The following is a 25,073-nucleotide window of genomic DNA, read 5'->3' as shown; positions in this document are numbered from 1 at the left end:
AAAGCAGCCTTAAAGGACACTGTTTCACTATGAAGTCATGTTCAAGTGAAACACCTTTCCACAAAAAAATCAGCTGACCATGTCATTCTGACTCAGTGCTAATGACTGTTTTTAATTCCATGGACACGAGCAGAGAGACGGAGGGAGCAGCGTGCTGTGAATGAGTGCAGCCCCTTTGCATCCTAACTCAGCATCTTTGCGAGGAGGTGGCGGCGGCGGCTGATGTCTTTCTCTGTATGTCACGCTGCCTCCTCTGACACACACACTCCTCTGCTCCCGTGTCCATGGTAACAGCGGAGGCTAATTATCATTTAAAAGCTCACCGGTTAACCATAATATCTGCTTCAAGAAAAGGCACACAAGCACAAACACAAACCAATTAGCATCTCGTCAGTTGCCATAGCTGTGATTAATCAACATCTGGCTGCGCCTGCAGCGTTCAGCAGCATCACCGAGTTGCTGCAGTTAGTGGCTGGGTTTGTTTTTTTACATGACCGACAGGGGGACTCGTTGAACGGTGACAGAAATGTGTAGTGATCACTCATGGACACATGGAGGTGCTGTACAATAGCACAAGCATTCCCCGGCTTCACAAACCCTACAACAACATCTTCACACTGTCTGTGAGGGAGGGGAAGTCAGAGTTACTGCAAATGCACATCTTCTACAAGAGCGTGAATTGAACACAGCGTACCCAGTCCCATTCATGATCTATAGTCACAATCACAAATCTACAGTCACAGTCTTTTCAGCAGATACAAACCGAATGCCTTGCTCATGCCTTTCTGTACTCTATTCGGGGATGAAAGCCATCCCAACAGGCTTTATAGCATCATGAATCTTTATTTGTCTCCTAACGATTATTGTCTCTTTCCCACTCTTTACAGTACAAACATGCTAAATAATTGCAGCCGACATAGACATCATGGTCATAAAAACACATTTGATCAAGAAAGATTATATAGTATAGTATTATTGTTAGTCTTTTTACACCTAGTCATGCCAAAGACAAAAATCTTTCATTCATTAAGAACAGTCTGTTGTGTATTTTTGGATGTTGGCTCTCAATTTAAACAGCGAGAAACTCATTAAATGTTCAGGAGTCAACAGAAGACACAGTGTGAGACAGAAAATGAAAGAGACACTGTGACTCTGCACCCTTCCTCTGCATAACATGCTGTCTTTGTGCGCATGATGTGTTTGTTCCTGCTATTAATTAGGATATCTTTTGAACTATTAAGATTATTTTACTTATAAAGGCAAGGAGGGAAGAAACAGTTCGGATTAGCACACTGTGTTTGTGTCTCCTAAGAAACAGAGGCAATGTTTCAGTCTCATATCAATCTTCAGAAGGCCTTGGCAGGCAAACAATGTGAGACATCTGGATAAAACATAATGGACACAGTGGGGACGGTGAGCGCATCCAAATGAATATATAACTAATGTCAGAGTTAAGTGATATGGCTGGTTGCCAAACTGTTACTAACAATGTCTCAGTGGCTGCTCAGCATCTGTTTAAGTCTTTAGGAAGACCAGCTGCTTGAACTATATTAATCACATAGCATATGGTTTACGCTCCCACCAGTCCATCAGTATTATAATTATTATTATTATCAGTATTATAACTGAGAGACAGCCCAGTGTCAATTAAGACACCTTTCAAATTTCAAACATTCAAAGTTTCATTATCGATACAATATTATATTGATTACTTGGACAATGATATTTGCTGATGTCACAAAGTCTGCCACGATACGATTTCGATCCGATTCAAATCAGGGACCTGCGATCGATATGAGACAGTATCATATGTAAGGGATAATGTACAGCGAGCTGGACATTGTTGTGAAAGAATCCCAGATGCTGCACTTCTTTCACAACAATGACCCGCTAGCTGTACATTTATAAAAAAATAGACATCCTGTATAAAGTGAATATAAAGACTATAAAGTGCCACATTTCTCATGTTTAAGTGCAAATGTATTTTTATCAGTTAAGAATTTCAAAATATATTAAAGATGATCAAATATTTTCACTTTGCATCGTTGATATTGGATCGTTGATCACTGAATCGATATTGTGTGAAAATTGCAAATTATAAAAGTGATAATTGCAATATTAGTATATATTTCAAGCAAGATTGACTGTTGCCATTTATAAAAAAAAATGCTGATAAACAAATGTTATATAAGATAAATAAGGAAGTATTATGCAAATAGGATAATATTGTTAACAAATTACTTTTGAAGTCAGAGTCCAGTGATACAGTATGAATCTGTGACAAGCTAATATACTATATTTTCAAAATTAATAATCATATCATGTATGGAGATAAAATGTTAAAAGATGAATAAGACATTATTATAACAGGAAAAGCCAGTTATGTGAATTGCTGTTGCTTTGGTCAATTACATGACTGTCTGTCACCTGTTTGTCTTGATTAACAGAGAAAAACTTTATGGTGAAAAGTGGCATAATGAAATTATTATTGTTATTGGGATAAACTGTTTTGTGAAATAAAAATCTGACTTTGTAAAAAAAAAAGGACATTTTGAAATAAAAACCTGCTGGAATAAATTTTATAAAAATTACCTGCATGTAATAAACTCTGTTATTGTGAAAAGAAGTCAAATAAGATGAGTTTTAAAATAGTATATTGGATTTTTTCACAATTTTATAGCTATATGTTTTGTCTGTATGTATTCAAATTAACATTTAATGCATAATGTATTATTTGTTCATTTTAAAGTCCAACGGTTGGGGTCTTCATAATCATGAAATCTGTACCCAAATCCTCCAACAAACAATTTTCTATTCGTTTTTTCCCTTTCTCACTATTAAAGCCTCAGTAGGCAGAAAGTTTTTGGCACCATTTGGCAAAAATTCCATAATAACCTTTCAGCATATTGTAATTCAAGTGTTCTGAGAGAAAACTAGACTTCTGCACCTCCTCTGTTTTAGGCTTTAAAAAATCTAGCCCGTGACGAGAGACTTTGACCAATCACAGGTCATTTCAGAGAGAGAGCGTTCCTATTGAGCGTTCCTATTTGGCTGTGCTTCGGCTGGTGGGCGGAGCTTGGTATTTCCTCAACAGATCTCAACATGGCTGCCGGGTCACAAACTTTCTCATTTTACAGCTAAACATTACACTACAAGATGTTTCTGAAAACATTTGAGGAGAGAAATAGGCATTACAGTAACGGAATATTGATTCATATTTGATCAGCGCTGCCTAGTTTGACTGTTTGATCGGACTTCGCGAGTGATTTATAGCCAGCTCATAGACGACATTTGGATGGCAGACTCCAGATCAGCAGTGACTGGTTGTTTTCCTCCGGTCTGTGAAATCTTCGGAGGACATCGGAGGACACAGAGGCACATGATTTTTTTCAGATTGTCTGTCTCATGCACCACTGTCAGGATATAGTGACCGTTTTATAAAAACAACTTTTTCTAATCATAAATCGCTCCATTTCTACTCACTGCAGCTTTAACTATGAGTGCATCAAAATGCATCAACATCATTAATCAATATATTCAATATAGAGCAGCAGAAACCTCGAAAATGAGACCCAGCAAGACAACAGTGTGACGTTCATTCTCTCCCATGTGATGAAGGGACAGAGGGAGATGGACTGCATGTGTTCACACTTACAGTCTGCTCATTGATGTGGGATTCATAATTACACTCTCCACACACACACACACACACACACACAACCTCATTTCGCAAAAACTTGATGGCACTTCTCAATTTTACGCCATGATGTTTCACCATAGCAACCAGCTCCAGAGGCATATCCCACACACATCCGCCAGTGGCACAGTGCTGTGGAGGAGAGGATTTGAAAGAATAGCAAGAGGGAACAGAATTAACATATTTTTTATTTATGGACCTTTTAAAAAACAGTGTTCAATCCTTTAAGAATCCAATAGAAAATAGAAAACCCAGGAATTGAAAAAGGGTCAAATCCACTTACAGACATTTTACCTGAGCCAGGAAAAACAAATTGATCTGACAGAGGACTAATATCCAAACCTCACCTTTACATTTCAACTGAGATTTTATAACATTTCACCTGACAAATTGAGGCTATGTATTTGCTCATTGGATATAAAATAAAGATCCGTCATGTATAATGTATAGTCCTCTGATATACTAAATCATGGTAGTTCAAGGGTAATGCAGAAGCAAGCTGAAAGAGCTGAAAGAGGAATATCTATATGGTGATGGCAGATTAGAGAATAAAATGGAGTGATAAAGGACAATGATACGGAGCAAGAGGGGAAAAGAACAGTAAGATGAGTAAATTAATAGCTTGTGGAATAAATGAGGACAGGAGAGTGGCCGAGGTAGAATGAATTTCACCTTTCTTGGTACCAAATATCCACAGAGACTACACAGAATCAAACCTCTCTGGTGTGTTTTCTCCATGTTTGCTCATTTACTGTATTGCTTATAAAATGTAGGCCCTGTGCTTTAACTACAGCACTGCTTTTGAATGCACTTAGTTAAGTGGCAAAATGTACATATCCATTAGGGGCCTAAATACTGGCCAGCATCAAATGAAATCATGAAATGTAGATTGTAAAATGATAATGCATACAGTATACGTTTACAATAATGTTTTCTAAATAATAATGTTTACATCCAAATTAAAAGATGCCAGCAGGGATGTTAATAATTAACCATTAAACCGTTAACGACATTAAGAATTTTAACAGATTAACGCTATCGGTTAAACGGTTAAAATAAATATTAATAATGAATTAAAAAGCTGAGCAAAACTCAGAGGAGCGGCTCGTCACTTAAAGGAGAAAAGCTGGTCCACCTTAAGAGAGTCTGAGCTGGCGTTACAGATACAGAAAGTCGGCTGCGGTCTCTCGAGCTCGCTTGAGCGGAGGAGTTGTAGCATTTATTCACTGACAAATAAACTGTACAAACACTGCTCCACTTACGTTCACAGCTATAACGCCACTGACAACCCCACACTCACCGCCGCCACACACACACGGTCAGTCGGACACTCGCTAAAGTTACGCGGCAGAGCGTATGTGTGTGACTACAGCGAGCAGGAAGCCACCAGCAACGCTACAGCTGCTAACGTAACACAAACACACACATGGTTGTTGCTATCGTTACGCCAAACACATAGCTGACAACCTGCTAAAGTAAACTAAATGTGCTTTGGAGAAAGAGGCTGCATGTCCGCGACACTGCACGCAGCACCGTGGCTGCTACAGTAATAATCCCGGATGGAGGTTTCTGGCCACCTGACGAATGTAAGTCCAATCTTTACTCTCCCTTTAGCTCCGCTTTGGTTTCCACCAACTTGTCGCTAACTTTGCCGGTCTGCCTTTTGGTGCTGGGCAGTTACTATTGTGTTCATCAGAGCCTTTTCACTAAGAACAACTGCAGCTGGGAACAGGGTTGATGAGAGCAACACGTTCTCAGTCCCAACCCGTCAAATACCGACGCTTGGTCAGCGGCCCTACGCTTCAAAACTATGACACTCTAGGTACCCCTCCAGCGTCAGTTTTGGACGCGTCAGATTCCGCTCATTACAGGCATTCAGTGTCTTTTCAAAATAAACTTCCGACGCAACAAAACTACTTGGTAAAGCTTAGGAAAAGATCATGGTTTGTGTTAAAATAAGTATGTTTGCTACTTAAAATAAGAATGCTTGTTACGTAACTTACGGACACAGCATTAAATAAGTACGTACGTTATGTAACAAAAATGAGGTAAAATAAGTCAGTGTAGACTTGGTTTCTTCAGGGACACGAACAGCGATCTACTGGATGAAAGTCTGTGTCTGCGGAGCACGCATTTGTAATGTCAGTATTGCAGTCCATCATGTTCATTTAATTGTGCAGCCCTATTCGCGAGTATACACACGGCCAAAGTGAGGTCACACCATCAGACACGCCTCTTGGTGCGGGTCCTGTGTGACGAGCTGGGAGTGAGAACGGTGTGGATAAGAGCAGGGGGGGATAGGGCAAAACAGAACAAAGGTGTGGGCTGTAAAAGCAACACAATGAGCTACAAGATGCTATAAACACTCAGTAGAGTCCAGTGATGATATTCTGTGGATCCGTTGCTACAAGCAACCCCTTTTACATGACACATTTGATCCTTTGTTAGAAAAAATAATCAATTACCGCACCTTTAATGCTTTGCGTTTGTGTGTGCAGGTATATCATGTGTGTTCATTTATACCCATGGACAGATGTGTGTGCATATGCAAGAGTATTTAGGAGTATTTATATGTTTCTTAAATCAATATGACTGTGTTCACATGTGTGTGTCAGTAGTACCTACATAAATGTATGACCTTTACAGACCCTCCTGTGACACTAATCCATTTCAGAGTGTATCTGATACACGTGAAGGTGAAATAACAGGAGAATATACGTCAGCACAGACTGCCAGAGGCAGCTCTACATACCCAACATACCTTTTTTAAATAGGGCTGCACAATTGATCAATATTTAATCAAAATCGCAATATGGCCTACTGCAGGAGGCGCAATATTACCATTACCATTGCCATTTTAAATTAAATATATTGGAGCTTCAGAGGTGTCCTGGCCTACACATCATATTCTAGACTTAATAAAACATCTTTGTTTGGTACAGATCCCTGCAAAAATCAGACACCATAATCATTTAAATATATATATTTAATTAAAATGAGAATAATGATGAAAAAATGACCGTTTCCTCTAATATCACAAATCATAAATCATTGTGATTTGCTCACAATCATTGAGCCCTATGTTTAAATACAAGACAAATGATATCACTGAGCAGGAGAATGTAAGGAATTAACATTCCTGGTACTAACATATTGAGAGTAAACTATGCCAGACGTCTGAGTAAGATAACAGAACTGCTGATGGAGCACCACACACACACACACACACACACACACGCACACACACACACACACACAGAAAACATATTTTTTATTTGCCCTATGATTGCTCTCCAAACACACTATTATTAATAATAATAATAATAATAATAATAATAATAAAATGGAATTAAATCAGGCCAGCTACGTTCATCTTGGTAAATGCCTTGGAGAGGCAAAGGGTCCTCATTTACCCAAGGTGCTACTCATGTGAAGAGGTACCATTCTTCAGTATTTGCCATCACTTCTTAGAGTTTTTTTCTATACGGGCCAAGGGCACAGCTGGCTTGTCATGCTGCTTCAGACTCTCGCTCCAACGGCACACCTGCTGCTGAAAAGGTAATTCAACACAAATCCACTTTGATGTGAAGGAGAACACGTTTTAATAAGACAGCAAAGGCATCAAAGTGAGGAGGCTACAAACACCGTCACGCCACTCGTACGGTGATTGTGATTTATGGACGGAGGCAATGCTATTCCTTTGATGCAACTGAGGATTTGGTTTGGTCGGAAATGCCAAGCTGACAAAAAGATTACCTTTAGTGATGGCATTTGGTGATACTTCATACAGAAGACCCTTGTACTGTGATGAAACACATCACTGCTGGTGTTAATATTGACATTTCCTACCAAATTTATTAAACAAAATCAGCATTCCATCGGTTGAAAATGGCTCAACACACCATCTGCTGTTTTAAATCAGCCCTGAAACTCGCAAGGCCAATGCTGACCGGTTGAGACTTATCTACATCATGCAATGTATAAATTAAAAAACAATGTTAACGTCCTCTAATCAGATGTCACTAAGCATCTCCTGCCTCACACCCCGACCCCCTCTCAGCCCAAGGCCCCAGGAATGCTCTGGTCGTCGATCCCAACTTTCGTAGTGGCTAAACGGCGCTACTGCAACTTCCATGTCAGTCACATGATGCATTGGGCCCCAAAAAGACTTTTTCCCGTAGACTTACATTACAAGAGACGTCTGTAACTCAGTGGATAATTTTTTTTGAGGTGAATCAACTTCCCAGTACGAACACCTAAATAGCCTTTATTTAAAAAAAAATGTTAAAGTTGTAAAATGAACTAATAGCCAAATCCAGAGTAATTTCCCTTCCTCTGTTCATGTGAATGAGACCCAGACCGAGGCTGGAGCGCAAGCCGTGACGATGGCCTGACGTTGGGACCCCATGTCCGAGTCATTTGACCGAGCAGACGCTACTGCGCATGTTCTATGTGCCCAAGATCCAGTTACTTTTCCAGACGGAAGTCGAGCCATTTAGGCTTCATGCGCCACTGAGCTACTTTCATAGGAATGAACGGGGCCCCGCCTCCAACGCTGTATCCAGTTCTCTTTATAGATACACTTTTTTTTTTTCAAAATTACTGCTACTGTAGAAACATGGCGGTTGCAACATGGCGGACTCCGTAAAGAGGACCCGCTCCCTATGTAGATATGAAAGACTTATTCTAAGGTAACGAAAACACAACGATTATAAGTTTCAGGTGATAATATACTAATGAAAACGTAGTTATGAATATTATATTCAATTTCTGATAATAGATCCCCTGAAATGTTACACACTGTTTCTTTAATGATTTTCACAGTAGGCTTTTTCCTTTGTGAAATGAAAACGCATTTTGAGTGAACTAACTACGAGGTTATTGTGTGTAGATGTTTACTTTTACGTTAAAAGCCTTGAGCTTCGAGACAAAGTCTATTCAATATTCAGGGCTGCTTGTAAGTAATGGCTGCCTAACAAGCTGGTAGTGACTGCAAAGTTTGGCAATTCAGAATAAGGATTCATTTCTTTTCACACTAGATACGCATTACTGAGAAATTATTGAAGCCTTGGAAAATTGTCCCACCCAAACACCTCCACACCTCTAATCTGCATCTCCAGCACTCTGTCACACTTCAAAGATCATCTTTTCAAACTCTTCGAAGCAAAAATAATCATGAGGTCTCACTAGAGGACATTTAAGAGGCTCCGTCCTGATTGTCTTTTGTCATCTGCATCTAAAATGTATTACATTCATAAAGCAAGAAGGAGAACAACAACAACTATTAAAACTACTCCTTTCTCTGACTTTACTCCCTGGACCCATAAGGTAAGATTGATAAATTAAGTTACTACAGTTTATAGAGTTAGTAGAGTTATAAAATTATAAAATGTATGGAGTCTGTGATATAGGAAAGGTGGGTAACATCTGGGTCTGAAAAGTGAAACCAATGCTGAAGTGCCTTAAACTCCTCTGGTTGCAAAAAGAAGTCTGATTGTATAGAAGTCAATGAGAAAATGACCCTACGTCTCACTTGATTTATTACCTCAGTAAACATTGTAAACATGAGTTTATGGTCTCAATCACTAGTTTCAAGTCTTCTTCAATACAGCATGATGTTCATTAGTAAATTATGGTCCCATTTAGAGTAAATTAGACCATAAAGCAGGGTATTGTTTAGGGCGTGGCTAACTTGTGATTGACAGGTCATTACCACGGCGTTGTCTTGTCTGGGAATTGTCCACGTTTTCATCATACAGCTTTAACCCTTTCACAGTGTGTTTTCAGTTCCTGAAAGATAAATTATAACATTTTGGTCACCTAAAAATGTCTTATTCAGTGTTCGGTTGTACTTAGCTCCACCCTGTCGTGTCAGTTCTGGTTGCAAAAAAACAAGATGAAGACAGCCAAAATACCCAACTCAAGGCTTCAAAACGGCAGTCCACAAACCAATGGGTGACGTCACGGTGACTACATCTTCTTATATACAGTCTATGTATAGGAACCATAGTTTGAGCAAAAAAAAATAAATCAATTCCCATCAGGAGCTTAATCTGATTGACAGATATGTGTAGGGATCTACTGTGATGATACAAGTTGTTGTTGTTGTATTTTTATCACATATACAATTGCACATACAATGTTTCTGAATTCATAGTTAGTATTAGGTTTTGGCATGCATCGTGATTGTTAGACACAGACATACACTGCTATATTCCTGCATCTGAAAAATATCACGACCTTCAATCAATACCAAGTGGGATTTAATAAAACAGGCAGTTGGGAAATCTGCAGGGGGTCCTATTGAGTTTATTCTGTTTGAAGATGTAACAACTGCATCGATCTTAGTAATAAATTCCATTATTTCATGTCATTGATATATATAAATAGATTATACAGTAGATGTCTATGGATGCCTGAATGGATACAGATGTTGGACTCTACTTGTGTTATAAATCAATCATGAATTTAAACAAGACCATTTCTTTGGTTTGCACAAATAGCATGAAAGCTTTGAGGGCTGTTCTCTGGTCAGACGTATTTATATTAGCTAAGTGCTCCTTTACAATAGAACAATAGGGACTTTGTCATCTAAACGGCCCAAAAAATGGCTGAGCGTTAACATATGAATCATTTCAAAAAACGTATATGTAGTGACGCTTTGAGTCTTGCTTGCAAAGCTCGTGGCCTGCCAGCATCGCCACCAGACACCGATCGCTCCCTCACAGCAACAAAGAGCCAACATACAGAGGGAGATTTCAGAGAGGAGGCTTCTCCACCTTTGCTCTTGATGTCAGATCCTACTTGTCAGCAACATTAGAAGAGGTGCAGCTTCAAACCACAGCAGCAGGCCAGCTGGCTTCACTGTTTCCCCAGACAACGCCAGTGTTTTCCTTTTTAACTGCAGAGGAAGGATTGGACTGACAGGCTGCCTGACACAAACTCCCTCTGATCTTCACCTGAAAAACCTCTGAGCTTCACCTCAGCGGATCCTGAAGCACCATTATCCCTCCTCACCTCATATATCTGCTCACTAAACTCTCCTCTATCTGTCAACTGTACTGTCTGGCTTTGTTGCTACAGGAACTGATGTTCCCCATAAAACCTCTCAACAACAGCTATGTGACCAATTTCATATGCTATGATTTTTGTAAAATAAACGGACAAGCTATAATATGATGGCATTTTAAAAATCTGTATACAGTATGGCATTAGGGGAAAATCATTATTCACGTTATGTTCTCTCAGCCTGTGTTTCTGTGCCTGTCTGGCTTTTAAACCTTAAATAACCTCAATCAACCTGGTTGGTTTAATACTACAGAATCTGCATTCAGTTGACGTTCTGGCCATAAGCCTACCTTTATTGTTAATATTTTAGAAAAAAGAAAGCCGTACAGGAGTTTACTGTTATCAGGCAGAAAATATATACATATATTTATTACTTCTCTATGCATACTACATCCCTGTTTACACCTATGTATATATATATTTAATTTTTTTAGTTCTTCTCATTACTAAATTCCTGTCTACACCTCTGTGTACATGCAGTATATTACTTCTCATCATGCATAAACATATCATATTCCTGTTTACATTCAGTTTTCCCATCTGAAATACTGTCGTCAACGAAACTAGAAATTTACAAATGTACTTTTACATTACTTTTTTACATTTACTTATGTTTATATTTATTTTTACTGCACTATTTTATGCGTTATAGATTATTATTTTGCTTTTACTTTACTTATGTGATTACCCCTTTTATATATATACATATATTTCATGAGCATTGTCATTGCCAATGACTGCTTTGAATTGACAAATGACAAAGAACCTTGAAAATATGTGTAAAAGTAATAGTAGCCTAAATGCCAACTCCTGCTTAGGTGCTTCTACTGCAAGATGTCTATCAACCTTCTTTTTATCAACAAGAAAATCCTCGTATACTACAGGATACTACTATCCTACAAGACGGTCAAGCAACCGCACTGTATGAACGAACCAACACAGCGAGAGATACGTCTTCATGACGAAACAGAAAGCTGCTAGCTTACCAGAGGGTACAGGTGTCCATGCAAAGGTCCATGGTTGACCCTTAAATGGGATCAAGTACAACACTTTACTTACTGACCTATGTCACTGACAGTACAAGTTAAATGTATTTACATGATAAATACATTTATTGGTATCATTAAAACACCTTTCGACTTGTCATCTCATACGCCCCACCCCCACTGTTATTGTGAAAATGGTGCGGTCGAAAATCGACCCGTAAAGCTGCGAGGTCCGCGCAAGGGGTGCAGGGCATGGAGTGTGTAGGGATTCAGATGTCCCAAATCAAAAAAATAAATATAATGTAATGGAGCTTCCTACTGTATATGACAAAGTATGATGATAGTGAAGATGAAAATGAAGACGAAGATGACAGAAGTTGAGTTGATTAACTAGGCCTAGATTCACATGATTTGAGTTAAGTGATTCACATGTTTTGTTCTTTTTGCCATTTATAAATAGTTTAATTTAAAATCAATACATAGGCTAGATAAGACCTGCGACTAAAATCATGTTCCCCCTTAAAATAACCGTGTTTATTTTCATTGAATAAGAGTGCATTTATACATTAACCATCATTGTGGCATGTCTTGATAAACCTTACAGTGAAATAATAAATAGGCCATAACAACAACACAGCTAAAATATCGTGGTGTCACAAAGCTGTTATAAATATAAAGATATAGGCGTTGTTTTTTCGCAGTAACTTCTAAAGATGTATGTGTCATGCCAGAGAGCAGAATCTTCTAAAATCTCTCATAGTGGGTTGAGGACAGGTGCTCACAGCGGGCGGACTGGACGATCTGATGCTGTCTGCTCTCCTCTACTGTACTGCAGCAGTCATAGAGAACTGTGCCAGGCTCATCTCTCTTCATAACGCTCTGCAATAGTTTCCTCTGCAATCCCAAACCTTAATATTTAATATATATACTGGCACAGGCACAACACTAAAACAAAGTGATTTTAGGCAACAAAATCTCCACTCCCATCCGCCCCGTGTGTGTCTTTTCACTCTTTAAACTATGTCTCCAGACACTTTCTCTGAGCGTTTACTGTTGCCACGGATGGGTTTATATTGTAGTTAATAATGGAAAGCCTGGTGCGTCGCATACCTGCACTAAAGCTGGGTATACACTGTACGATTTTAGTCACTTTCCAGCCCGAATTTTGAGAATTGGATGAACTGACATAAACATCTGACATCAGAAATTCTGGTTGGCTGTCTACAGACTCTCACACAGTTGAAGCAGAGCCACGAGCCGATTCCCCAACGTCACTGCCTTATATCTACTCTTTTTAAAGTAATCAGAGCATAGTTATTAAGATAATAATGTGCAACAGATAGTAAAATGTAGCTAATTACCTCTAATTCTCTCTGCAAAATAGACCAGCCATACTGCCCACGTTTTCCTAGGCAACTGCGAGTCCATATACGTTGGCGCCTCTTTTTTTTTAGACATTTCAGCAGACAGGATGGCACAGATGATTAAGGCAGCACATTTCTGCATCGCAAACGATCTACTAGTACAGCAGGAGTAGGAATTACACAACATTTCTAAAATCGCACAGTGTATGCCCAGCTTAAAGGGTGCCTTGTGCGGCGGTATCAAACGCGGTCTGCCGTGACAAAGCATCGGTGATTGACGCCCTGGGAATGAGAACGGGCTGAAATACTATCTTTTGAATATCAAATATCTGTATGCTCCTTATTCACAGTTCATTTTAAGACAGTACAAAGAGTCAGAATAATTCATGGTGTTAAAGACTTTATGCAGTCAGACATCACAGGGCAGAGGATCTGTTTACTAAAAATGTCAAGAGGAGAATTCTTATTCTTAGTCAGCAACCTGTGGATTATGAATTTTGTGGCACTGGCTTAATAATAACATGCCTCGGTTGGTAAAACACACATTTAATACTACCTAAAGATGGTTATGTTTGTTGTTCCATCGATCCATCAGTTTGTCTGTCTAATACTCCGAGCAAATATCTCTACAAACTGTAATCACACTGTCATGACAACCACATTCAACTTTGTCTCTCCACTCTGCCACTGGCCCACTCGCATCTATGGTGATGTTATTGTTTTGTCCATAAAAGATGTGTTTCTATCATAATGGACATAACAGTATTTTTGGATGGAGACCGATGAATCAATCTCAAGCCTTTTATTTGGTTGCAATTTCCAACTAAGGTGCTTGGTTCTTTTGTGACTCATTTTTAAAGCCACCCACAATGGCCCCAAACACACTATGGATTCTCACTTCAAGAGCTCGCAGCAATTATGACTTAGTGTGTAGCTGAAATACACTTGTGGAGGAGGGTCTCTTGCAAATCTGGTACTTAGGACTGGTTCAAGTTTTTCTACATATATATGTAAATGAATAACAGCATACATTGTAGCAGGTCACAGCTTCTGTAAGGCAATAAAGAGTGCAAACACACAGATGCACTTTTAGGACTGAATGTCAACAGCAGTCTTGCTGTAGCCAATTCACAGCTGCATCGCGAGCTGAACAAACATGACAGACATTTCTTCCACCTCCGCAACATCGCCAGACTCCACCCATTCCTGCCTCATCCGAGTACAGAAATCTTGGTCCAGATTCAGATTCAGATTTAGATTTAGACAACTTTATTGATCCCAAGAAGGGCAATTCAATTCATTCCACGCATTTGTTACATCCTGGATCGATTACTGCAATGCTGTCCTCTCTGGCCTTCCCACCAAAATGCTTGACAGACTTCAAATCATTCAGAACTCTGCCGCCCGGATCTTCACCCGCACCAGATCCTCTGACCACATCACCCCCATTCTCATCCAACTACACTGGCTCCCTGTTCAATACCGGACTGACTATAAATACCTCCTGCTCACCTACAAAGCCCTCCACAACTTTGGCCCCACCTACCTCACTGACCCCCTTCAGGATTATATCCCCTCCCGTTCACTGCGCTCATCTTCAACTGGTCTTCTGACCACCCCCACCTCATGCCTCAGCATCATGGGAGCTAGGGGCGTTCAGCTGCACTGCTTTCAGGCTCTAGCATTCACTCCCTCCTCACATCCAGCAGTCTGACACTGTTACTACATTCAAATCCCACCTCAAAACTCACCTGTTCAAACTAGCATATTCACTGTAGTTTCCAGTCCATCACACGTGTCTGCCTAAATGTGTCTTTGTCATGTCTGGCTGTTTTTATCTTTTTTTAAGTTTAATGTTATCTTTGTAAGGTGTTCTTGGGTGTCTTGAAAGACGCCACCAAATAAAATGTATTATCATTATTATTATTATTATGAACACACCTCACATCAACCCATCAGATCTGATCTGAAACCAAATTCACACATAGTAGTTATTCAGACATGTAAATCAATACAATATCCTATGAAAGCACCTCACAACCACAATTCGTTGAAACTTTTTGCTGCATGTCTAAATTAAATGTATTATGGACATAGTTATTCAAGTCTCTTCAGCTGAACAGATTCCAAACGAGCACAGCTTAAATTCAAAGACAATAACACACAGAGCAAACAATGCAAAGCCTCCCGACAAACGGACTGAGACTAATTCCATACCAAACCGGCAAAGTCTAGAGAAATGTTCGATGTGAATGCAATGAGCATCTTACTCACTATAACTTGTTAGGTCTACATTGACACTAAAATATGGCAACATTAGGAAAACTGTAAAATCTGGTAAAGAGTGGGTCAGTCACAGCCATAGATTGTATATAAGAAGTGGACACAGCTACTGTGACGTCACCCATCTGTTTGTGGAAGCCTTGAGTTTGGCATTTTGTCCGTCGCCATCTTGTATTTTTGCAACCAGAAGTGACACGAGAGGGTGGAGCTAAGTACAACTGAACACTAAATAATGTGTTTTTAGACAAACAGGAGACTGTTTTTTTGGGGTGTGAAAATGCTAGCTTAGTGTGTATGGAGGGTCAAAGCACAATGACACAGATACTGTGAGCAAGGATGTTCTCTTACCTTCATGCAGATAAAATAGGCCAGTGTGTGTCTGCTCTAAGCTAAATGTCAGATAAATCACTGGCCAGACTGGCATCAATACTAGCCTTGGACTTTTGTGTGAAACCAAAACTGGCATCTATTCTAATATGAAAAAAATATTTACAAGTAAACACAAGCTCAGAGTTGTGCATATTTATTACCAAGTACCAATTTAAAACATAAAATCCTTTGATTTGGCAGAGACATGTCAGGGATATAAAAAATAAAACCTGGAGCGTGGACCTTTGAAGTTCGATTTGATTTAATTTCCATCTCTTACATCAAGATATGTTTTTATTAACAATGCATGGTTAGAAATGAAGGAGAAACGTATGGTCCACTGCTTCCCCTTTTTCTATACCTGTTTATCTTCTGCAGTTTGGATGGGGGAACACAATGTTCACCAGAGTAACATTTCACACTTCTGTACTGAGCTCCGCAGGCTCTGAATTGTATCTTGTCAGCCCACCTTGCCCCTCCATCTCTAGGATACAGTGTTTACTGAGTGGGTGCCAGGACACAGTGGGATTGTACATACTGTAGGTCCAAGTACAGACATGAATTACAATGCCTGCAAAAATACATCAGTAAGGCATGGTTGTACTCAACACGGTAGGAGAGCCTTTGAGTATGAGTAGGCTTATTCAAGTATTTAGATTTACTTTACACACTGATCAGACACTGTGAATTAAGTGGAAGATACATAGAGTCAAAGCAAGAGCTTACTTTCAAACAAATGTCATGCCTACAGTTTTCATTTTTCCTATGGTCAACAACAGTTGTTTCAAAAGTTCAACATGGTGCTTGTTTGCTGAATTTGATCATAGACTGTATATACAAAGCGGACGTAGTCACCGTGACGTCACCCATTGGTTTGTGGACTGCCGCTTTGAAGTCTCGAATTTGGCATTTTGGCCGTCGCCATCTTGTTTTTTTGCAACCAGAAGTGACGCGAGAGGGTGGAGCTAAGTACAACCAAACGCTGGATAAGACATGTTTACAAAATGTTAATATTAACTTTCGTGAACTGAAAACACACTGTGAAAGGATTAAAGTTGTAAGACGAAAACACGGACAACTCCCAGACTGGACAACGCCGTGGTAGCGACCTGTCAATCACAAGGTAGCCAAACCCTAAAGCATCCCCTGCTTTATGGTCTATTTGACTCTAAATGGGACCATAATTTACTAAATGAACATCATGCTGTATTGAAGAAGAAACTAGTGATTGAGACCATAAACTCATGTTTACAATGTTTACTGAGGTAATAAATCAAGTGAGAAGTAGGGTCATTTTCTCATAGACTTCTATACAATCAGACTTCTTTTTGCAACCAGAGGAGTCGCCCCCTGCTGGCTGTTTGAAAGAATGCATGTTCAAGGCACTTCAGCATTGGCTTCACATTTCAGACCCCGGAGGTTGCCCACTGATTTAATCTGACCAAAGAGGGTAAAGTTTCAAATTTTCATTTGAAATTACTCATTTTGCTGGCAGATTTGATCAGCTATTGTTATCTCCATGAGTTGGTCAGACTTCTAAATGAAACTTGGCGCACATAACATAACATTATGCTAACTGAGCTGTTTCATCTACTGTGACATCTCAGATAGCTCAGTAGCCATATTTGAAATCTACTAATTTAACCTTTAGGGAATGTCACATGAATGTTTTTAAGCTTATCAACGTATTATCTCTGCTTTCAACTACTTTTGAATATCAGGATGAATATTTTTGAGTATAATTACTACAGCTACGCACATCACCAATGTAGTATCTCATTTAAAGGCCCAATACCCCCACACAGACGTTCTTTCTTCTTCTGGCTGATTAGACCTCTGCTCAGGTTGACGTTGGGTGGATCTGTGCTGGAATATGCCCTTTTTACAGCGGACATTGTGACATGTCACACTAGCAAAAGCACAAGTGTATTCAATAACATTAATGATGGCTGCATTCCACTTAGGGGAGGTCCTGGTATTGTGCATGCTGTCTCACTGGAATAGCTTACTGGGTGACTTACTGTTATCAGTTTTCACCTGTACTTTTCCTACTATGACAAGTCAAAATAGGCTTGTTCGAGATGAGCCAGGCCTGCGCAATCGCCGCACAATGCATGCCGGTTAGATTTGTGTCCGACTTGCTCTGACATCATGCACACGTGGGCAACAATAACCTCACAAGATCAAGGCGGCTGTAGTTTTCTAGAGCCAGGCACCGCAGTTGCTCTCCACCAACTGCAAGACCCATGGCATGATGGGAAACGGCTGGCTGTTGCCTGATCAAAGAGCTGATTTTGAGCTCAGTTTTGAAAAAAAACACCAGAAAAAATCCTAACTTTCTGTGTAATTGTAATATTTAACGCTAGATTGCAGGCTATTAGTCTCATGTTGTGCAATGAAAATTTTATCTGTTAACAAATACATCTTGTGTGATTGATAATAAAAAATAGAAGGTTATTTATCAAACTTATCAAAATGAGTGTTTCTTACAATGAACTTTACAAGGCAGTCATAAAAAGAATAAAGGATAGAATACAACGAGGTGCAATTACTTCTGTGACTTCCTGTAAATTCTTTGAAGGCTGCTGGCAACTGTCCAACTCGACTGCATCTTTTTGTCACCGCCCCCCTGCGACGCAGTTCATCTCAAACAAGCCTACTGTTTGTTGTGAAAAAGGTCCATTACCTGAGGCCACCAAAGTTCATGAACCATTGAGAAAAAGATAAAGATGTGGCCTCTCCTTAGGATGACCAGATCCTAACAAACCAAAGGTGGGACAAAGTATGTTTGTGTGGGACAATGTGGGACACATTACCAAGGCTGAGAGGCAGCCTGCAATTTTGAAATAACGTCTATCTAACTTAAATAAAATACATTTCTATTCTGCCCCTTAGCTCGTAACATCTTACGCTTTGCCTGAATGCATCTATAGATAGCTTGTGACTTTGTGGTGACTCGCAATTTTCTCTGCTGGGCATAGCGTAGCAGAGACGGTGAAATGTCAACCTGCACTTGACCCACATGTGCGCAGTTTGACAGCAAACACAGCGCCGTGATGACAGCCTTCCCTGTTTTCTTCACAGCCATTGGATAAAAGTCAGATTTTAAAAAAGTGTCTGTCCTGCAGTGGTTTGACTTTTGAAAAGTAGAGACAATGAAAATGTGGGACATCGTCTCAAAATGTGAGGCGTGGGACAAGGATAAAAATGCTGTGCATACCCTTGTAAAGTGGGACACCTGGTCACCCTACCTCTCCTATGCTAACAAAACTAATAGGAGGGTCAGACTAGCACAGTCCGTACCCTCCACACAGTTCACAATAAGTGAAAACGTCTGTATGGGCGGACCAATGGTGTGTACAGCCTTTAATGGGGAGGAGTAGCCGTCATGGATGTTGCTTTGTGGCCCTGTAGGGGGGAATACATACGTGTGTGTCTATATTTCAACATATATGTACTCACCCGTTGGACCCGTGTTTAGCACATGCATAAGAGATGCCATTTTGTTAATTTTCACCCCTGCTCCTTAGGGAGTCTGAGCCGCCGTTGGAGACCTAACTGCTCTTTGACAAGATATGGCACATCTTTTATGTTACAAACTGGCTGCCAAAGGATAAAGACAAAGAAAACAACAACAACAACCAGCACAGATCTCACAGAGGTGGCCTTCAGCTTCATTGAGCTTCTAGTCTGACTGAATACTAGACTTTTACATTGCAATTAATGTGGGTTTTTAGTAAGGAATCGTGATCATTCATTCAATAAGATAAAGGTGTATACCTGCGACCTAAATTTGCCCCCTGATGCTAATGTCTCTCCTGTAATAAGGTGTTACATTAAGATCACAATTTATTCTTGGTTGGATTGATTTTGACCTCAAGAAAGAGTTAGCAATCTATTCCTGTAGTCAGTTCTAACGTAATCTCCTCCAGTATGACTCCACTCTGTTGAGGCTGATTATTTTCAAACCCAAAACAATCTGGGAAGTGAATCCAAAAAACCAAAGCTATTGATTTTCTGGAGGAAGAATATCATTGGATATTGTTAAAAAAAGAAAATCAATGCTACTCCTGTAATGCACAGACCCCGACTGTCATCTCATACAGTCTAAAGCTGCTTGCACACAGTAGACATGATTTCACAATGCTGTGAGAAATCTTAAGAGGCTAAGAGATCACTGGCTCTGGCGGCAGTCTCTTGGGATGTCCAAGCACTGATTCAGAATACCAATTATATTGTATTGCCTTGTAAACCAACACATACAGTGTAGTCAGGGTGAAACCTCCTCTACTGATGGAGGGATCAATGATACAGCCACAGAATCTCCACAACCATCCATTGTCTTCCTGAATGCTGGCTCAGGAGGGATTAGTCAGCTAATCAGAAACTGTATGCTTGGATGTGTGTTGGCTAGTAATAGGCTCATTCTAAGGTAACAAAAACACAATGATTCTTATTTTCAGGCGATTATACACTAAAGAAAACATACTTGTTAATATTATATTCCATTTCTGCCAATAGATCCCCCTGAATGAACTTTCACTAAGTCCCTCCCCTCGAACGCAGACTGGCCAATCAAAGCATAGCATCAGCCAGCTTCGACCAGGGTCCGGCTGCTCCATAGACTCTCATGCAATCGTTTCAGATTTTCTTCATTTTCAGGCTGGTTTTGTGGATTTCGAGCTAGTCAGGGTTAAAACGTTGGGTAATAGTGATACTCGTTATACCCAGAGAGGTTGGAAAGAGATACGTTAGCACTATGCTACACTAGCTACTGAAGGTATACTGAATGTATACACATGCTGCTTTTGCTTTGTAATGATTGTAACAGTGAATAATAACCTACCCGGCTTTAAAGGAGCAGTGTTGTCCCTTAATTTCATTGTCCACTGTCTCAATCGCCAGGTGATGGTGGTTCACTTTTACACCGTGATCTGCAGCTTCTATCTACATCTTTTTAACCTGTTATGCAGGGGGTGGGTTAGTGACAGTGTGGGCTCCATGGTAGCAGCGGGGGGCGGGGCTTAGTGAAGAGTCAATTGTTACATACTGTTCCTTTAATATGATTCTGTGTATTGAACATACTTACAGGTGGGTTTCCTCCACATTAGAGCCAATTTCACCAGTAATGACCATTCAAACTGACATTTATATCTGTTGAGGACATCTCACACACACAAAAATAGACATTTCGTTTTCGATACTAATTTAAGAAACGTGTCATAAATCACACTTCGGGAAAAACAATCCGCCACTTGCTCTTATTTTTAATTCCTCACAAAAATTAGTGTGCAAGCTGAGGACTCCCAATGGCTCCACAGGTTTTTTAACATGTTCTCTGTGTGTTCATACTCCACAATGCCTGTTTGAATTTGTACCAAAATGTCTTGATCACAGTCTCACCCCCTGCTGAGACACACAGCCTGCCAACTTCCTGACTAATGAGTCCATCTCTCTCTGTGATGGTGAAGCACTTCAGCTTGTATACACACACAGATATTCTACCACTGGGCTGATAATGTCTAGTCTATAATGAACATTGTCACTCAAGCACATAGAACTTTTAGATAGACAGACGTATAGATAAATAGATAGATAGATAGATAGATAGATAGATAGATATGGTGATGGTAGTACATTTTGTGAATCCACTGGACATAAAGGTAGTGAAGCGAGCATCCTGCCAGAAGCCCCAGTATGGTGTTTATTATTATAGGCTATAATACTTGATATACACTCACATCAGCAGCTCTCATTCCAAAATCCGTCGCACCTGTCAACTAATTGCGCATGAGGAGGGTTCAATATCGGCCTACATGTAGCATGACAACACAAACAAGATGTGAAACGTCCACTTGTCATTCTATTATTATTATTATATTATGATGATGGGGGATAAAGCTCGCTTACCTGTCATAACTCCACCTACTGTAAGACATGCTCCTGTTGCTGCTGACTCCATCCATGTCTCCGGCTGGACTGGTACTGGACTGGACGGTGAGACGGATGGACAAATGGACGCGTAGACCGGCTCCTCTCTCTCTCTCTCTGTCTCTGTCTCTCTCTCTCTCTCTCTCTCTCTCTCTCTCTCTCTCTCTGTCTCTGTCTCTGTCTCTCTCTCTCTCTCTCTCTCCGTCCTCACTGAACCGAGCCAAACACGGACTAAAGGAGTCTCCGTTAGAGTGAATGAGCAAAGAGAGGAGGCTGTGTGCAGAGCCTCTCCTCTCCTCTCCTCTCCTCTCTGTATGTATGGATGTTTGTATGGATGGATGGGCTATACCACCACAGAGAGGGGAGCGCGAGCTGTCAGCTCGAGGTACACGCTCCGATGCTGGTTTATTTCCTTCACGCGGACTCCCACTGATTGATTGATTGATTATGAGCCCTACTGACTGACTGACTGTGTGCTGCGTGTCGATAGCCACAGACTTCAGTAAACAGGTCCTATCAATGGAGGAAACTGTGATTTCTTTAGTTTGATTGTTGGCATCTCTTAAAGGTCCCATATGGTGCTCATTTTCAGGTTCATACTTGTATTTTGTGTTTCTACTAGAACATGTTTACATGCTGTAATGTTACAAAAAACATTTATTTTCCTCATACTGTCTGCCTGAATATGCCTGTATTAACCCTCTGTTTTAAACGCTCCGTTTTAGCGCATTTTGACGGAATTGTAACAGAATTGCATTGCTAGGCAACAGCTTGGGTCCATGTGTACTTCCTGTCAGCTGATGACATTCACATACACTGCAACCAGGAAATAAACGGGGACACATTTAGAATGTTTAAGTTTAAAATTGTGTAAAGGGTCTAAATATTGTATATTTGTGACATCACAAATGGGCAGAAATCCTGAACGCAGAGTTTCTCAATACGGGCTGTGTGTATTTCCCTGTGGATTGAGTGTTTCGATACTTTCACAGTATTTATATAGGACTTAAACCTGCTTTATAATAAAAAAAACATGAAAATCTCACTTTTTTATAATATGGGACCTTTAAAGCAGCAGTGGGTATAGAATTGGAGAATATGATTAAAAAAAAGTTATTTTTATAAAACGGTCACTATATCCTGACAGTAGTGCATGAGACAGGTCATCTGAAAGAAATCATGTGCCTCTGTGTCCTCCGGTGCTCCTAATGGCATCTGTAAGATTTCACAGACCGGAGGAAAACAACCAATCAGAGCCGAGCTGGAGCCTGCCGTCTCTGAGCAGCTCTCAATCAAGTAGGGAATACATACACATTTATATTTATTTTATAGTTGTGTATGTATTCCCTACCTCATATTTTATGGAACAATTTGCTATTGTTGCTGCTATATTTATAATGTTTATAATGATGATTACATTTTACCTCATTATTGTTATTCATTCAATTGATTGATTGATCGATTGTCTATTATACAGGGATGAGAGAGTAACAAACAGGAACAAAGACTCTCACTGCCACGTCAATGTGTATGTGATCAATAAACTAAACTTAATCAGCTGTCAATCAAACTCCGATCAAACGATCAAACTAGGCAGCGCTGATCAAATATGAATCAATATTCTGTTACTGTAATGCCTATTTATTGCCTCAGAATTTTTCAGAAACATCTTGCAGTGTATTGTTTAGCTGTAAAATTAGAAAGTTTGTGACCCGGCAGCCATGTTGAGATCATTTGAGGAAATACTAAGCACCGCCCACCAGCCGGAGCAAACTTTCTCATTTTACAGCTAAACAGTCACTACAAGATGTTTCTGAACACATATGAGGTGAGAAATAGGCATTACAGTAACAAAATATTGATTCGTATTTGATCAGCGCTGCCTAGTTTGACCATTTGATTGGAGTTTGCGAGTGATTCACAGCTGCCTCCGTTGAATGAACAGCCAACCGATTTTTTTAAAGCCTGAAAACAGAGCCATGAGGAGGTGCAGAAGTGTAGTTATCTCTCAGAACACTTGAATTACAATATGCTGAAAGGTTATTATGGAACTTTTGCCCAATGATGCCAAAAAGATTCTGCCTAATGCAGGTTTAATGCAAATTGGAAGAGGCCCAATTTTTCACAGGATCAGGCTCACACACAGCTCAATGCTTATATTGCAGTGGTTCTCAACCTTTTTCATGTCGTGGACCCCTAAAATGATATACAGTACATTAGGTCAAAGACCCCCATTTGATAAGATTTGGCTTCAGGGATTTCCATCTGAAAAGATTTTGGTTGTTAGGTTATTAAAACCAGAATTTTATAGTTGTCAACTACAGTTGAGGAGATAACCATGGTGGATGTGAAACCTATTATCAGAATAGTCACTCTTATGACCCTCACTCACATTGGGCTCACTTCTATAGTGAATTTAATTGTGAAAATAAACTCTTCTCCACTGGCTTATTGCATGCAGGTTGATGCTCCTGCTTCTCTAAGATCACTAATTGGATGTCAGCCCATCTGTGATTTCGCGCAAACATGGAGGCGCCTTAGAACAACCTATCATTAGGTGAACCAATACGGAGAAGAAAAGGTGGAAATGAGGGCAAAGGCCATGCAGGAAATCCTCTTGAGCTGCCGTTTCAATACTCTGTGAATCTGCTATCTAATATCTCTCATTAAGCCAACAAAGAGCTGTGGAGGTCCTTCAGGCTTTCTATACTTACCCCATATCCTCTCATCTATAGCCTATCATGTTCTGCTGGAGGATAGCTTAATTACACTACAAAATGTTCTCCTTCCATGTTATTTTTTTCAAAGGAGTAAATATCACATCACTATGATTTACTATACAAGACCAAAATCACTATAGCAGGTAACACATGCAGCTGAATTGTGACTTTAATGGCTCTTTAATATTTAATCTTTCATTTAGATTCTCTCTTTGCACATGCAAATGCTAGCTAGGATGCTACGTACTCTCAGGACATGAGACCAATGAGCAAACCAATTACTGTCAGTATTAGTGCAGTATAATTACAGGCAATATTTAATTGTGCAAAAGGTGCAAATGCACACGGTCCTCTCTCTAAAGCACTTTCTAAAGCCAATCACAAATGATTCACAGCAGCTCTGGAGAGGAATGAGAGGATTACTGTAGAAATGACACACATTGTGAGGGATAACTGCGATATTACTTTAGAGAAATGATGCCCTACAGTATGTAATGTGTTTACTGAACCATCGGAGTGAGTTCTTTAGATTTACTACTAATGGTTTGATTGGGATGAAAACTATGTTAATCTTATGCTGTGGATCTTATGCACCTCCCCAGCACCATCATCAAAACACACAATGAGGGAGTATCTTTTGGAAGAATGGTGTTCA

At 39.9% G+C, this 25,073-nt stretch overlaps 1 protein-coding gene across 2 annotated transcripts in view; it reads right to left on the bottom strand.

Moving 5' to 3' along the window:
• The window catches only part of tub (TUB bipartite transcription factor), a 60,379-nt gene extending 38,276 nt beyond the window's left edge, over nt 1-22,103 (bottom strand). Inside the window, exon 1 of one of the 2 annotated variants that reach the window (XM_037759278.1) lies at nt 21,678-22,103. In XM_037759278.1, coding sequence (XP_037615206.1) covers nt 21,678-21,733 — 56 coding nt within the window. In that variant the 5' untranslated portion in view covers nt 21,734-22,103. The remainder of the gene's footprint in view (nt 1-21,677) is intronic. The other variant, XM_037759285.1, reaches the window with a different exon arrangement.
• Between the last annotated feature and the right edge of the window lie 2,970 nt (nt 22,104-25,073).

This window comes from Sebastes umbrosus, chromosome 2 (genome assembly GCF_015220745.1).
Source record: "Sebastes umbrosus isolate fSebUmb1 chromosome 2, fSebUmb1.pri, whole genome shotgun sequence".
NCBI classification, from domain to species: domain Eukaryota; kingdom Metazoa; phylum Chordata; class Actinopteri; order Perciformes; family Sebastidae; genus Sebastes; species Sebastes umbrosus.
The sequence above is the reverse complement of the archived record's forward strand: the minus strand, read 5'-3'. Positions and strand labels throughout refer to the sequence as shown.